The following is a 14,614-nucleotide window of genomic DNA, read 5'->3' on the forward strand; positions in this document are numbered from 1 at the left end:
GCATAAATAATTCCATTTAGCTGCTGCAACAGCAACGCCAACAACTCGAAACTAAACCGAGTGAGTGCAATAAAAGTGATGTGTCCCCGAACGGTAATCACCACCCCCAGCCCCACTAGCCCGTAATAATCCAGCACCCCGGCGTACAGTTGCTCCATCCGGTTGCAGTTGCATGTTGCATACTGCATACTGCATACTGCATATGGCAGATTGCACATTGCACATTACACGCTGCACGTTGCACATATGTTTGTATGTTGCAAGGCTCAAGTGTTTATATGCGACTGCTTTTTTTCTCTCTCTCGTTTGATGGGTGGTGCTGAAAAAATGTCTTTATTTTTAACCAACGAATGTTGACAGATATGGCCAAATGATTAACCAAATGTGTGGTGGAGCAAGGAGTGGAAGTTGGGGGGATGAAAAACGCCAGGATTTGCGAGGGTGAGAGTTGATGGGGATTTTGTCGGCATAATCTTCTTAGCACACGCCCACTTCTTGCAGTTGGTCTTATTTCGTTCGCATATTTATTTTCTTGTTATTTCCTTTGATTTGGCTTTGTGTTTTCTTTTGCCCAAGTTTGTTACCCCTTTCTTTGAACTTTTCCATTTAGCAGGAGTTTCCAGTTTTTTCCAAAACAGTACCATAAGTTGGGAACCTTTTAGATATGCACATATGTATATGAAACATGTCCTTCTGTTTTTCCTATCTTCTACCATAGAACCATACCATACTATACCATACCATACCATACCATAGTATCATACCATACCATACCATAGTATCATACCATACCATACCATACCCAATCATGGTATCCTTATCGCGTTCAGCACTCCAGACGACCCTCTCTTTTTTTTCCACCTTCTCGGCGTGACTTCGTGTCCCTGTGCACAGCTTCCTGCCATTTTAAGCGATGCCAATGTAAATTGTTGCCCCTTTTCGCGCCCCGCATTCTAAATGTTCCGCCTCATTTTGTGGGCGTTGCGAATTCTTTGTTCATTTTATCGGCTGCGCAATTCGTTTGGGCCATTCCGGCGACCATTCGTTACGACATTTCCCCGCGAGCCATGGTATATGGTAGGTCTATGGTCTATGGTCTATGGTGGTATTGGTATGAATACTACCCCTCCCGGGGCTTCCAGCCGCACAGAAGTGAGTGTGGGTATATGTATGTATGTATGTAGTCAACTGGGCATTCGCTGAGTGCTTCTGTAGCTGCGCCGTGGCAATTAATCGATTAGCTAGCTGGGCACATTTATTTCACATCTCGCATTTCTAGCATATTTAAATTTTCCATTTATTTTGCACGTCGAGAGGAGCTACTGGCGCCTCTCCTGTCACCATTAACGATCGCCCAGCAATTTGCCAGTGAAATATGACGGAACAATAATAATAATAATAATAATAATAATGATGATAATAATAATGCACTGGGCGTTGGTCAAGCTCGGCGTTCGTTTTTAGAATGCGCAACGTTTTGCATGCGAATTGGTATTCGAATTGAAATGGAATTGAAATGAAATGAAATGATCGAAGGCTTTGAGAAACGCTCGAGTGCGCTGATCTCGACTAACCCAACCAAATGGCAATGCGGAAATGCTGGCGCTGATCTATGGTGCGATGGGAGTATGGCCAATGTCCAAATGTCCAAAGATCGCGATCTGCAGAGGGAGGCGTGGGTTGTTCTTCGACGGGTGGGTGTATCTCTACATACATACATGCATACATATATACACGTATCTGCAAACTGGAGCGAAAAAGGAACGCCTTGAAAGCTTGATAAATGAGCGCTGAACACATTGATCAATGATCAATTCGCTCAAGAGGTGCCAATGAACTCGTCTGCGTTCAATTGTGGTTTACTCTCTTGGAGCTACCAGCAGAATGGAAACCTTGATCGGATCAGTGAAATCAATGGACTTCAATGGGAACTGAAATTGCAAAGCGCCAATGTGTCAGTGAGATCATTGCTCAGTGAGCAGGAACTGTGATTGTGATAAAGAAAACTAATGACCTAAGCGGCATTTGATTTGACTTGGCGCGGCACTTGTTACAGTTACAGAAGTGTGTGTGTTAAGTAAGTAGAACATACTCTCCGCCAATCGTTTTCCTAGACATTAGTCCCTGACTTCAATTGATTTGGCTCATAATCGATTTGCCCCAACATTGAATCCCAAAATGGAGCGCGTTGGGGATTTTCAATGATCAACAATCGCTCGCCGAGCGCTAATACGCACCCAAAACGTATCCAATTATGTCATTTAATTGATCCGCACAAGTTCATATCCGTGTAATTTGTGCCCGTCTCTTTTGCAGTGTGTCAAAGTTGAGTCGATAATGCGATCATCTTGTATAATGATCGTGCAATGGACTCGATTTCGACTCGGCAAACATCATCAAAGCCTAATTGATTGCAGGCACCCCTCGAATTGCCACGCCTTCTGATCACCTGCTGTGTTTTACGTGTTTCCCATTTTCCCATTTTTCTATTTGATTTTTTTTGTATGGCAGTGGGGGGCTTTTGACAGTTTCCAATCCACTTGAAATTTAAATTACGAAATCGAAATTGAAACTGGCCCAAGATTGCTTGTGCGTTTCAGCGTCTCTTTGGGAATCTGGAGATCTGTCTTTCTGGTCTAGGCCATTTGTTTTGGGCCATTTGACATGGCTTGGCATTCACACTAGCTTGGTTTTGTTTTAAGCCCTCTGCGTTTGATTGCCGGATCATTATCACAAAATGATGTTGTTCGGACGGTGGTTTTAATGATGCCACATGATCATCAACGCTTCCAATGTCTGGGGTCGCAGCTTGATCAATTTTAATTGCTCTAACCCTCTTTAAGGGCTTGTCATAAATTAATTTAAAGCATTTTGCCAGCACAAACGAACGAATGAACGTGAAATCGAAAGTGAATTTATTTTCAATTTCGTTAACCATTATTGAAGTGCGCACAAGCGCAGTAATTGTGTCTATTTTGTAGCTCCATCTGTATCTGTGTATCTTTGTATCTTTGTATCTGTATCGGTATTTCTATCCCTGACTAAGGCCAGTCAATCGATCGTTTTCCAAAGTTTGTCGTTTGCTCGCTGGCCGTGTGACTAAAAAAAGACAAACACTAATTAATTGTTCTAAAAGTGACAAACGCACACAAACAAAAAAAAAAATATCGCCTGCAGTCGCGAGATAAAAGACCTTTTGGCGTTGAGTTAGTGTTGCGCCTCTGTTTGCTTTTTGGAGCCGCAAGGTTAGCCATAAATAGCCCTGAGAAACGAGACTCCCAAATAGCTCGAATGGATCATTGACATTAGCCAAGGGAGGTGGATATTTTTAGGGAACTCTGAAGCCCACTCACTCACACTCCTCATTTTTTTTTTTGGCGGGGGGCGGGCGAAACTCCCAGTGGGCCTCGTAGATGCGATCTGAAAGTCGTGTGTTTTGTTTGCGGATAATGATGATCAATGGAACCAATAAACACAAAAATACAGAAAGAAGAAATAAAAAATAAAAAATGTGAAAAGCAGAAAAACAGAAAAACAACGGCGACAACAACAAACAACAAAACGCCCAACACTCATGCCGGAAATTGTAGAACGTGTTTATGCCACAATTTCAAGTTGTTAAGCCACGCACTGAGACAGGCAGACAAATGCGTCAGACGACTACGACGACGGCGACAACAACAGCAACATCAGCAGCAACAGCAACATGCGACATTCGTGCCAAAATACAGATACAGATACGAAGATACAAAGATACTTCAGATACATTCGACTACAACAACGGTTCTTCTCGCAAGAAGAGCTCAATCTCCCGATTCCTGTCCCTTCTCTTCTTCGCATGCGTCTACAAAATACTCCTAGAAGCGATCTGTAGAAAGCGAAACTATCTACCGGATACACTGAGAAAAATTTAGCAGTAGACATCTATTTAACTATTTACAAAACCATTTGGAATAGCTTAGTTCCTTAAATGAATTCCAACTATTTTGAACAGTGCACACACGCTCACGCACATCGTAGAACCCAGCTGAACTGGAGTGAACCAAACTTTAGAGCCAAGCTCCAGCCGGAGCCGAGTGCTCCATTCATAAATGCTCCATTCAGATTTGGTTCGCCAGCGTGTTTCGTCTGCAGATCACGTGCCTGCTATCAAAACAGTTCGGGGCGGTAAGGTGGGGTAACGTAAGGAGGTTGTACGTATGTATGTATGTATGTACATAGCATAGAGTGGGGAGCAGTTGATTGAACCGATTCGTAACAACGTGGCCAGACTCACGATCGAATTGAGTTGTTTATGGAGGTGGCACGTTGACATCAACGCCTCAAAGTCGCCCCATCATCCATCTCCCACTCCTTTTGGCAGGTCCACCAAGACAAAGTCCAGGTCCAACTCGAGGTTTGGATTCGTTTTCCTGGTCGTTCGATGCATAAATTGGAGTGATCCATCGCCGTGTGCGTGTCGCATATCAATTATGCCCTCCGCCAAGCGGAGTTGTTCTTCATGGTGCCGAAGACAGTGCGTTTCGCAACCGCAAAGCCCACTTATGAACGATTCCTGTTTTGTTTGTTAGCTCGATAGACGTGGTATTGCAAAGCTATCGCATGATTAATAGCAGTGCTATTAAACTAATTAAAAGCAAGCGCGTGTAACTTTTGCCAATACAATGGGTTACATTTTTCCCTTATTTTTCTTTTTTTTTTCGCACAATTCTCAATTATTTGATCTGCAGGGGATTTTTGCATCAAGGGATCCGCACAGTTATCACCCGCTATGTGCTCCAGTTGTTCGCCGTGGCCTGGTTGCTCCCGCTGTGTGTGCGTGCGTCTTGACCTCGTTACCAGGTGATCTCTGGTGATCTCGGAATCGCTGGCAGGTTGCAAGGCTGGGCCCGATGCCGATGACTTGGCTGCCAGCAATCAGGCCGTAAATGGCTAATTAACAACAACGCATAACTCTCACCTGGCCAAAGAGCTCAGCACGTTGGCAAATGGCAAAATGGCAAATGGTAATGGTAATGGAAATGGAAATGGAGATGGAGCATTGGAGGTCTTTACGGACTAGACAATTGCCAATTATGTTCAGGTCCAGATCCAGTTCAAGTTCCACGTCGAGTTCTAGTTACGGATTGCCAGTCTAGTCCGAGATATTTTGCTCTTGCTCTTGCTCTTGGACGCTCGGTGGTCGGTGGTCGGTGGTCGGTTTCCATTTCAAAATCTTAGCAACTTTTGTTCTTGGCCCCTTGTCGCTGCTGACTGCTGATTGTTGTTGCCCCAGCTGCACATTGTCATTGGATATGTGGCAATTGTGTCACACATCTTGGCCACCGAGCTTGTCGCATGGCCAATGTCAGTTGTCATTAGATAGTCGTCTTCATCATCATTACCATTGCACCCAGAGCGGATAGCTCCCACTAGGCGGATAATCCACTCGCAATCCCAGTTCCAAATGTATGAAGGTTACTTAAGTCATATTTTATTTTGCAGGTCATAAGAATTTACTTCGCTAAAACGTGAAAAAATCACATTTATAGCTTGCAAATTGAATAAATTCCAGTTAGAGTCACAATAATTTATTGAACTCACTTTCATATATATAACCAAGCTAAAGTAGATTGAAAATAAGTAGTCCAGTGCTGTATGCAAATAATTACTACTACTTATCAGCACTACTTTTTGACACTTGGTTGTTGGCAAAGTAGCTAAATATGCAGGGCGTGTATCTAAACAAGGTTATAGTGCTAATGACTTTGTTGTTTAAACTGCAAAATATGTTTGGATAATCACTGTTTTAAGTAGTAAGCACTAGTTTCTAACCGAAACGAATGATATCACACAAATGAAACACGGAATTAGACTCCGATTTAATCGGTTCTTGGAAGAATCTTCGCATGACAAGAGATATTATAACCCATTTGTCACTATCTTATGTGCACGAATCAATTGATACGTTTATTTGCCAAGGTATCAACGATCCGGTTAAAACTTTCTGAGAATTGGGAAAGGGTACGAGAATCTGCAGAATCGGAATTTATGAGGAGCATATAAATCTTGTTTGCATATATACTCGCGTAGAAATTACAGGCCGTAGCGATTCGATTTCTGCATAAATACTGCAAAAAAATTGCCCTTTTTAGGTTGGTTCCCAGAAGACGCTACCTTTCGATCGCCCCTCCCCTCCCCTCTTCTCACCACTCCACCAACCCCCTTGCCCCAAAAGTGCGCGAGTGAGATGGCGACGGCATTAAGCCTGATTAGGCCGGGCCAAAAAGAAAGGCAACAATAAAGGCACACATACAAAAAAAAAATGGGGGAAAAAAACTCATAAGTGTTGGCGGGGCGACCGAAAGAAAACAAAAGTAAACCCGGCACAAGTTCAAGGTCAAGAGCGTAGAAGAGAGTGCCGAAGAGAGCCGAAAGCTGCGCTTCAGGTCTGTCTCACACACACACACACATGCACGAGCGAAAGGTGAAGCCGCGAGTGAGGGAGACGGCAAGAGGATGGGGGCGTTAGTTGGAGCAGAAAGGCATGAGTTGTGCAGCAGAAAGAACTTCACAGCATCAGCGCAAGCATAAAGGCAACACTAAAACAGTACAGTCATACATCGCTAGCTGGAACAACAAATATATGTTCCTCTAGTAAAACTATAGTATTTAGTAATATACAGCTACTTAGGAATGTTTCCTTTTCCACTATAAAAAGGTGTAAAAGTTTGAAGATTACGTTTAATCATCCTTTCTTTCCCCTCTGATCCTATTCAATCTATTGGGTACGCACTGTGGCAGAGAAAAGAATCAGGTAAAACAGCAGCCGGAACGCAACAACAAAGGCAGCAACTTGAAGCCATGGTTAATGAAAGTCAGACAGTGGGCGGGGTAGAAACTGAAAAGCATTAGAAGTGGCGAGGCAGAAAAGCGCTTGCAGTCGCCGCCTTTGTCCCCTTCCCCCCCTCTCTTTGGCCAACGCGTTCTCCCCCTTCTTGGCCAAAAGCCCACTTTTAACGCACCGAAGTGCTACCGCCATTACGTCATTGAGCGTGGAGTAGACATATTATGTATTATGTATTTATTCATACATTCTATAGCACGATCACCAGTCACTCAGGCATGTACATATGTACGTACATATATCTGTTTCTTAGATAGTGCAAAAACCTTTCTAGTTTGCTCAATGTAATCCCCACATTGACTGATGGATCAACTGATAAGATTTCCAAACACCCTCCCATCATAAACTATTTATGTACATATATAACTTTTACTATCAATATCTGCAAATAACTGTGTGTTAGTTTACAAAATGCATTATATTATGAATTGGCATAGTATCAGATATGATCATAGTTAGTTGTCCTTTGGCGGAGGTCATTGCATTGGTCTTCAAAGTCGAACAAAATCAGCACTACTCACTCCCCCTTCTTGCTTCTCCCTCTCTGCGTTCTCACCTCTCCGTATGCCCATCTCGCTTGCTCCTGAAGCAACCCACACTGAGCAGCTGCGACTGCGCAAATGACTGGGTTCGACTCCAACTTGGAGCTAAGCTATTGTTGTTGTTGTTGTTGCTGCTGTTGTCATTTAAAGTCTAATCAAAACATTTGAAGTTACTTAAGAAACCTACGCAGCTTAAGTTGCGTTTCTTGTTTCGAATTCTTAACTTGTCGCAGCTTTGTCTTTTGTTTGTTTGTTTGTTGTTTTTTATTCTCTCTCGTTTTTTTTTTTTTTTTTTTGCTTACACAGACGGAGGCAAAATAAATTGTAAATTAAGTTTCTGCGACATTTCTACAAAAAGCGGCCATTGAGCGACAAGTTTTTTGTTTTTTATTTGTTGTTGTTGCTGCCGCTGATTTGCAGTTCTTTGGTTTTTGTGTTTTGTGTTTTGTGTTTTCTTTGCCCTTTTAAATGATATAGCGGCTTTAGAAGGTTAACATGTGTGTGAGTGGAAGTTTGATCTACTTAAGGCCAGACGAAACAAAAAAAAAATAAAAACTTAAAAAAAAACCGCTTCTCTTTGTACTCCCCATATATAATGCGATGTTTTTCTTGTTGCGCGGAGCTCGATTATTTGCTTTGGGTGAGTCAGTTTGGTGAACTTTAGTTTTGGCCCGCTGCCAGTGGATTTCCTTGCCCGCCGCTCATTGGTATCCTCCCACTCTCGCAGTACACAACCCCCCACCTACCCCCTCCCCACCATCCCCTCATAGTGCTCACAGCTAGTCCAAGGTCGTCGTCCTCCCACACACGCCACCCACTCCACCGCACTCCAATAAAATCGTCAGGCGCCATCAGAGTCAGTGTCCAACACCAACTAATATCCAAATATAAGTATGAACATGAAAAGTGTACAGTGCTTCTGGATTGTTAGAAATATTATATGATATCAAGGTTCCGTGGGAAATCTACTCTCATAACTCAATAAATTAATATTCAATTTTGCAACGAATATTTAAAATGTGCATAAATAACGTATCAAATATAAATTAATGTTAACATCTGTCTAAAAATCACCAAATTAATAACATATCGAAGCTTCTCCATGTTCGATTCCCATGAAATATGCAATTTATTAAGGTCGTATCATGTTGTTTCACGATAAAAATGTAAAATTTAGTTGGCATGCGATAAATCAACTCGCCGTAGCTTAGTTTTCGTTATTTGTACCTATTAATTATAATATAATTAATTCAGCAACGGCGGCGCTCAAACTATGCAGATATATTTAGAGGAAATGTAAGCTGATATTTTTTTAAGATGCAAACCACTGTAGTGCACATGCAAGCCACTCTATGCCAGATTTTTTCTATTTTTTTTTTGCTCACTATATTTTTTGATTCTTAACTACAAAAAAAATGAAGGCGCCGGCTCTCCTTTTGTCTGGCGCCTATTGATTTAGCCGTAAATGACAAAACGAAACGAAGACAAAGCGTCAAAAAGGAAACTCCGGCAAGTGCATTTAACCAAATGAGCGGGGAAAATGCGGAAAATGAGGTGGAACAGTGGATAGTGGCTGACATTTATGGCTGATAATGGAAATATATCTAGATGCATATACATACATATATATCTGTGTATGCATGGGATGGAATGCAGTGGGGTCCGCCGATGGGTGGATGATGATGACAATGCATCAACAGACAAAAGGAGCCAAAAGGGAATGGCCACAAAAGGAGCCAAACATTCAGATGGGGCATGGGTATATATGGTATATGCTATATGGTAAATGCTATATGTGCATATGCAAAAGAGGGTGATGGCGGGAGGGAGGGTGGTGTCGAACTCCAGAGTCGAGTGTTGCTGTGTTACCATTGTTGTTGGCTCAATGGCTGAAAATGGATAGATAATAACTTGTGAAAATAACTTTTGCACTTGAACGAGATTTCAAATGTGTGTTGCTGAATGGGGAGCACTCAACGCAGACGGAGTTGCATCCATTCCCATATAAACGAGCACTGTCAAAATCATGGTCCACGGTCCATGCTCCATGCTCCATGGTCCATGGTCCACATTCGACACTGAAATTTCTGACAGATGCGAGTGCATCAAGTTCGGATGATTTCGAGAGTGTTCGGAGACGGAGACGGAGATGGAAGTGGAATTGGTACTGGTATTGAAATTGGAAATGGAATGGATATGGAGCTGCTTGGTGGGAGTGTGAACTGCACTCCAATTGAATGTTGTGGGCCTGCAATGAAATCGTTTCGATTGTCGCCTCAAGTGTCATTGAACGTTTGGGTGGCATGAAAAGAAAATATGTGGAAGGGAACTCTCTTGGGAATACACTCAAAGAAAAGCGTACTATTTCAACCTATATGGCTATAACTAGACCAAAACACCGCATTCATTATCATATCATATTATTTTCCATCGCTTCAATCAAGTTGATACTTTCCACAAAAACAACAAGCAACAGGCGTCGAGTATCTCTCGGATATGCAACGGATACTTAATGTCTTGTTTCACTCGCAGTTGAAGTGCCCCAAGTGTCTGGTATAACTAACCTATTGGGTCCATCGTCTATCGATATGACAACAAATTTCAGCATTGTGCAACTCTAGCGCATGACCCAACTCCATCTCTTTTGCCACTTTTGTAATTGTTAATTGAAAAAGGCAACAAGAGCAGCAACAACCAAACGATTGAATTCGTTACTTTTATAACATATTTTCCATGCCCACTGTTGTTTAAGCCACAACTTTATGGGCCTGCTGCTGTTATCGCTACACACTTTCGATCACTTTTACTTGTCATCCGGCAATTCACACTTTGCCATTGTCAAAAGTGGAGAAGTACAAAAAAGTATTGGGGGGCTGGGGGCTTCATTAGTTCACTTGTTGCTGAGCTCTTAGTTTGAAGAACTAAAGATAACAAAACAGTAAGCCGAATCAAAAAAAGTAAAAGAAATGAGCAAACATAAGGAATATGTTCCTATTTTAGAGTCGTATATCATAAATATACTTTTATATGCCTTAATTAGAAAATGATACAATAACAATTATGGGCATGACATCTAATGATAAGAAGTTTATATTCGTGTACCCCTCGCTTGATTACTTAAACCCTTCGAGATAGAAGCTGTTTTCTTCCGATAGACAAGGTCATATTGAACAATTGCTGCAATATCTGATAAGGAATATACCATACAAAACATATATATTGTATATATGGGAACCCATCAATTCAATTGCCACCAAGTCTGGGAACTTTTGGTCAGATAAGGGACAAGTTTCGCGCCTCACCGAATGGAGAAGCATTGGGAAAAAAACAATGTGGAAAAGTTTGGAAAACGCGGGGGAGTTGTGATGACAGTTTCGAATGTGGAAATCGGCAATGGTCAAAATACAATAAGAAAACGAAAAACAAAAAACAAAAAACAAAAAACTGTAGAGGCGCATTCAATTACCGGACTTGGCGATGGGAGGAGATTGGATCGCATTGGCTTGGATTGGAATGGAATGGGACAGACCTTATATGCGAATCGATGCCAACGACGCATCCTATCCTATACTATGCAAAATGTGTGTGCTGTTTATATACATTTCGCTGTTTTTGGATGCGGATTTTTTAATTAAATTCACTTTCAAAAATACCGCTAATCATTCGAACAAAAGGCCAGCGAGCATTTGCATATATGTTTGTCTCGAAAGTTTGCGACTTTTTGTGTTATTTTTTTTTGTTTTCTTCAGGGTTTCATTTACTTTTTTTTTTTGGTTATTCTTCGACTTGGGTCAACAGCAGGGGGCGTGGCATGTGAATAGATTGATCGATCTAGGCAAAAAAGATTTTCGCAAGTGCGAAAGTGAAATCCGGGGGATGAGATGCGGATTTAGGCAAAAACCAAAGACCCCCGGAGGTTGGTTTCTGGGGTACATCAATGGTCAGCAAATTAGCCAACACACATGGGTGTTTTATTGTACTTGTACCGAATGCAAAAACAAATGCGAATGCGAATGCGAATACGAATACGAATCCGAATTCGAATAGCAATCGCAATCCGATACCGAATCCGCCTGATCACTTTGAGAAAACACGTAAGTGGCCAAATCGGTGCGCCTTAATTAAGACCAGCCTCATCGGGAATGAGGCAGTTGCGCAAGCACTTAATACAGCAACGGGGACCAAGCAACGGATCCAATAGCCAGCCGAATTAAATACACAAAACATTTAAAATACACACAGCGATCTCTAAAAACCAAAAACCAAAGACCCAAAAAAACCAAACAGCGGAATGCCAGTGCGAATGGGATTCGATTTCTTTCAGCTTTGTTCCCACTCTTTCACCCATGGCGTTTTAATGATTACCGATCGATTGGATCGCACCTACAAGATACAAGATACAACATTTCGACCTGACCCAGCAGCACCTTGGCCCAATTATTGTAATTTATAACTAATCGAACAGGTGTGTCTGCGTTGTGGTTCTGCTATTCAATTAGAATTTTGTGCAACATGCTGCCATTTCAGGTGGAAATTAAATTAAGGAACTTATTAGCAATAAACTGTTTCCTTTCATAATATGAAAGGCATTTTGCAATACACATACATATTTATAGTTCGCATAGTTCCTTTGTCCTGCGGGGCTAAAGTCGAATTCCATTGGCGGTCGAGGATTAATGAGGGGCGGATGGCCATAAGTGCAACCTGTTCTGATGGCCCAAGGTCGAATCCTGTTGCGGCATCCTTATGCAACGATAATTCGATAAACGCTCCTGATAAGCCATAACTTTTATGACTGGCCTTGAAGTTGCCAGTTGGCAGTTGGCAGTTGGCACTTGGCGAACGACTTCGACATTAATCTCCTTTCTGGCCGAAGTTCACAGTTCAATTGGGCTTACCGCCAATTAGTCGCTGCTGTTAATGAGCTGCGAGCAAAATCAAAAAAAAAAAAAAAACAAGGGGGGGAACTTGGGTGTGAGTTGCCATTAACCCGGCGCCCCAATAGCAACTTTGTTTTATTTTTCCAGTGGTTGCCGCTGGCTTGTCTGGGCCTTTTTCAAGTCACCGACTTTTATGTTTTATTTATTGATTTTATTTGTATAACTTTTGCTGTTGCTGTTTTGCCAGCGGCGGCGACGGTGGTTTGCCGCTGCCGCTGCGGTTTTCAGTACCATAATTATGTCAGCTGCAGTGGCACAATCATAAATTTACGCCGTTTTGGTGCAACAATTTTTTGAAAATTTATTATCCACTCGCTGGCAATCTGATTACATATCATCAATCAGCGGAATTTGCAGACGAGGAGTTGAGGAAATTCTTGCATTTCCGCAGCAAGCATACAAAATAACAAAAAACTAACTAACAAAATGTTAATTTATGTTTATATCGTTTTTTCCTTTCTTTCAGCTCAATATCGAACCGAACCGAAACGCTAATCCGAACCAGACGCGATGCACTGCAGCCAAAAGCGCAACGAAAACACGACGACCAATCTTTGCTAAGGTCTAACTAACCACAAAAATATAAATATATACATATTATATAAACAAAAATCATTAAATCGAAATCGAAAACTAAGGCAAAGGCCAAGAAGCTGTGAATAGAATTTTAGGAGGATTGAAAATAAACCGACACAACAATGGCCATGTTGGAGGCGCGGCCATATAGGCCATTCAAATCCAGTGAGGAGTATCTGGAGGCCATGAGGGAGGATTTGGCCGAGTGGCTAAGCACACTCTATCCAGAGCTGAGCATCAATGCCGATAACTTTATGGATCGTTTGGACACGGGAGTGGCATTGTGCAAGGTAAGCCGCAATTCATACTAGTACCTATTCCATTTCCATTTCGCTCCATCCATCCATCCATCCATCCAATGGTTATCCCACACACTCACATCCTCGACACACACATCAGTCGACACTCTGCAAGTGGCAAGAGCTCGACAGATTTCCATTTCATCTTTTATGGCTCGCTCGGCATGGCTAAAAGGCTTCTTACGTGGCCAACGGCACTACGGCAGGAAAAACGTTGGAGGAAGAAACCAGGTCAGCCGGGGGTTCATTGAGCCGGCTTAGTTGCTCAACCGAAAGCATTTGTGAAAAGCGCATAATTTAAATGAAGTACTGAAATGAGCCACAACGGGACAGGGATAATAAATGGGTGAATACAAAGGGATTCCCTTCTAGTTAGTTACCCAATTCAACGTAAGCACACCCCACTAAACTAACAAATTAAAGCAAGCTGAGGAGCTTGAAAAAGGGATATAAAGGGAGTAAAGTACTTCAACTTAATGTTGCTACCAAATAGTGGTCACCACCTATTAGGAGTTGAAAAATAACGTTTAAAAGGTGCATATAATCGTTTATAATACCCTGAATGCCCAAGTCCAAGACTCTGAGCGATATAGTTATTAATTAGTAACTTAGCATGTTGCATCAAATGCATATATACATACGATCTTCTCTTAGATCAGTTATACCATTTGCTTACTTTTGTTTTTTTGTTTTTATTTATTTATTTTTATTTTTTTTGTATTTTTCTGCAGTCTGTTTTCAGTTTTTTTTCGGTTTGGCTTGGCTTGGTTTGGTTTGGTTTGGGTGGCACATGCCATAACCACAACTCCCTGGCTGGCCCCTGCCTTTTGGCCCTCTTCGCTGTTTGGCTGGCGCTGAGTGGCGCCAGTAGCACCCGACATCGTCACGCTGGAGGCCAATAGCAAGACCTCAACCCGTAGACAATTTGTCTTTACTTCTGCTCTTGCCCCGATGTTGCAGCTATTTCTTCTCTTTTCCTACTTTGCCGCTTTGTTGTTGTTTTGGTTTTGGTTTTGGTTTTTGTTTTGCTTTTGCTTTGTGTGTGTGTGTGTCTTGTTGCAGCCCTTTTTTTTGCTGCTGCTGCTTTGCGGATTCGTATCGGCAACGAGATCGCCTTGCCCCCTTTGGGGGGTCTCCTGCTGCGTGGATCTCCTCCCGTTTCTACCCAGTGTGTGGATATTCTTCAGGGAACAGTCGAGAATTTGTGCCCAGTGCAATATTTGTACCATAGAAATGTGTTGTCAGTTAGTGTTGGGCAATGTCGTTATGATTTGGCAATACTGGATAGAGTGACCTTAAACCGCGCTGCCTGATTGGCGTAAATAAGGATATTTTTTAAAAGAAAACTTGTAACGTCTCGTAAATATATGC

At 42.1% G+C, this 14,614-nt stretch overlaps 1 protein-coding gene across 2 annotated transcripts in view; it reads left to right on the forward strand.

Moving 5' to 3' along the window:
* LOC117148623 (GAS2-like protein pickled eggs) overlaps window positions 1-14,614 on the forward strand; it is a 49,185-nt gene that overhangs the window by 14,501 nt on the left and 20,070 nt on the right. For both annotated transcript variants that reach the window (XM_033316114.1, XM_033316115.1), the window contains exon 3: window positions 12,835-13,234. In XM_033316114.1, coding sequence (XP_033172005.1) covers window positions 13,067-13,234 — 168 coding nt within the window. In that variant the 5' untranslated portion in view covers window positions 12,835-13,066. The remainder of the gene's footprint in view (window positions 1-12,834; window positions 13,235-14,614) is intronic.

This window comes from Drosophila mauritiana, chromosome X (assembly GCF_004382145.1).
Source record: "Drosophila mauritiana strain mau12 chromosome X, ASM438214v1, whole genome shotgun sequence".
Lineage (NCBI taxonomy): Eukaryota > Metazoa > Arthropoda > Insecta > Diptera > Drosophilidae > Drosophila > Drosophila mauritiana.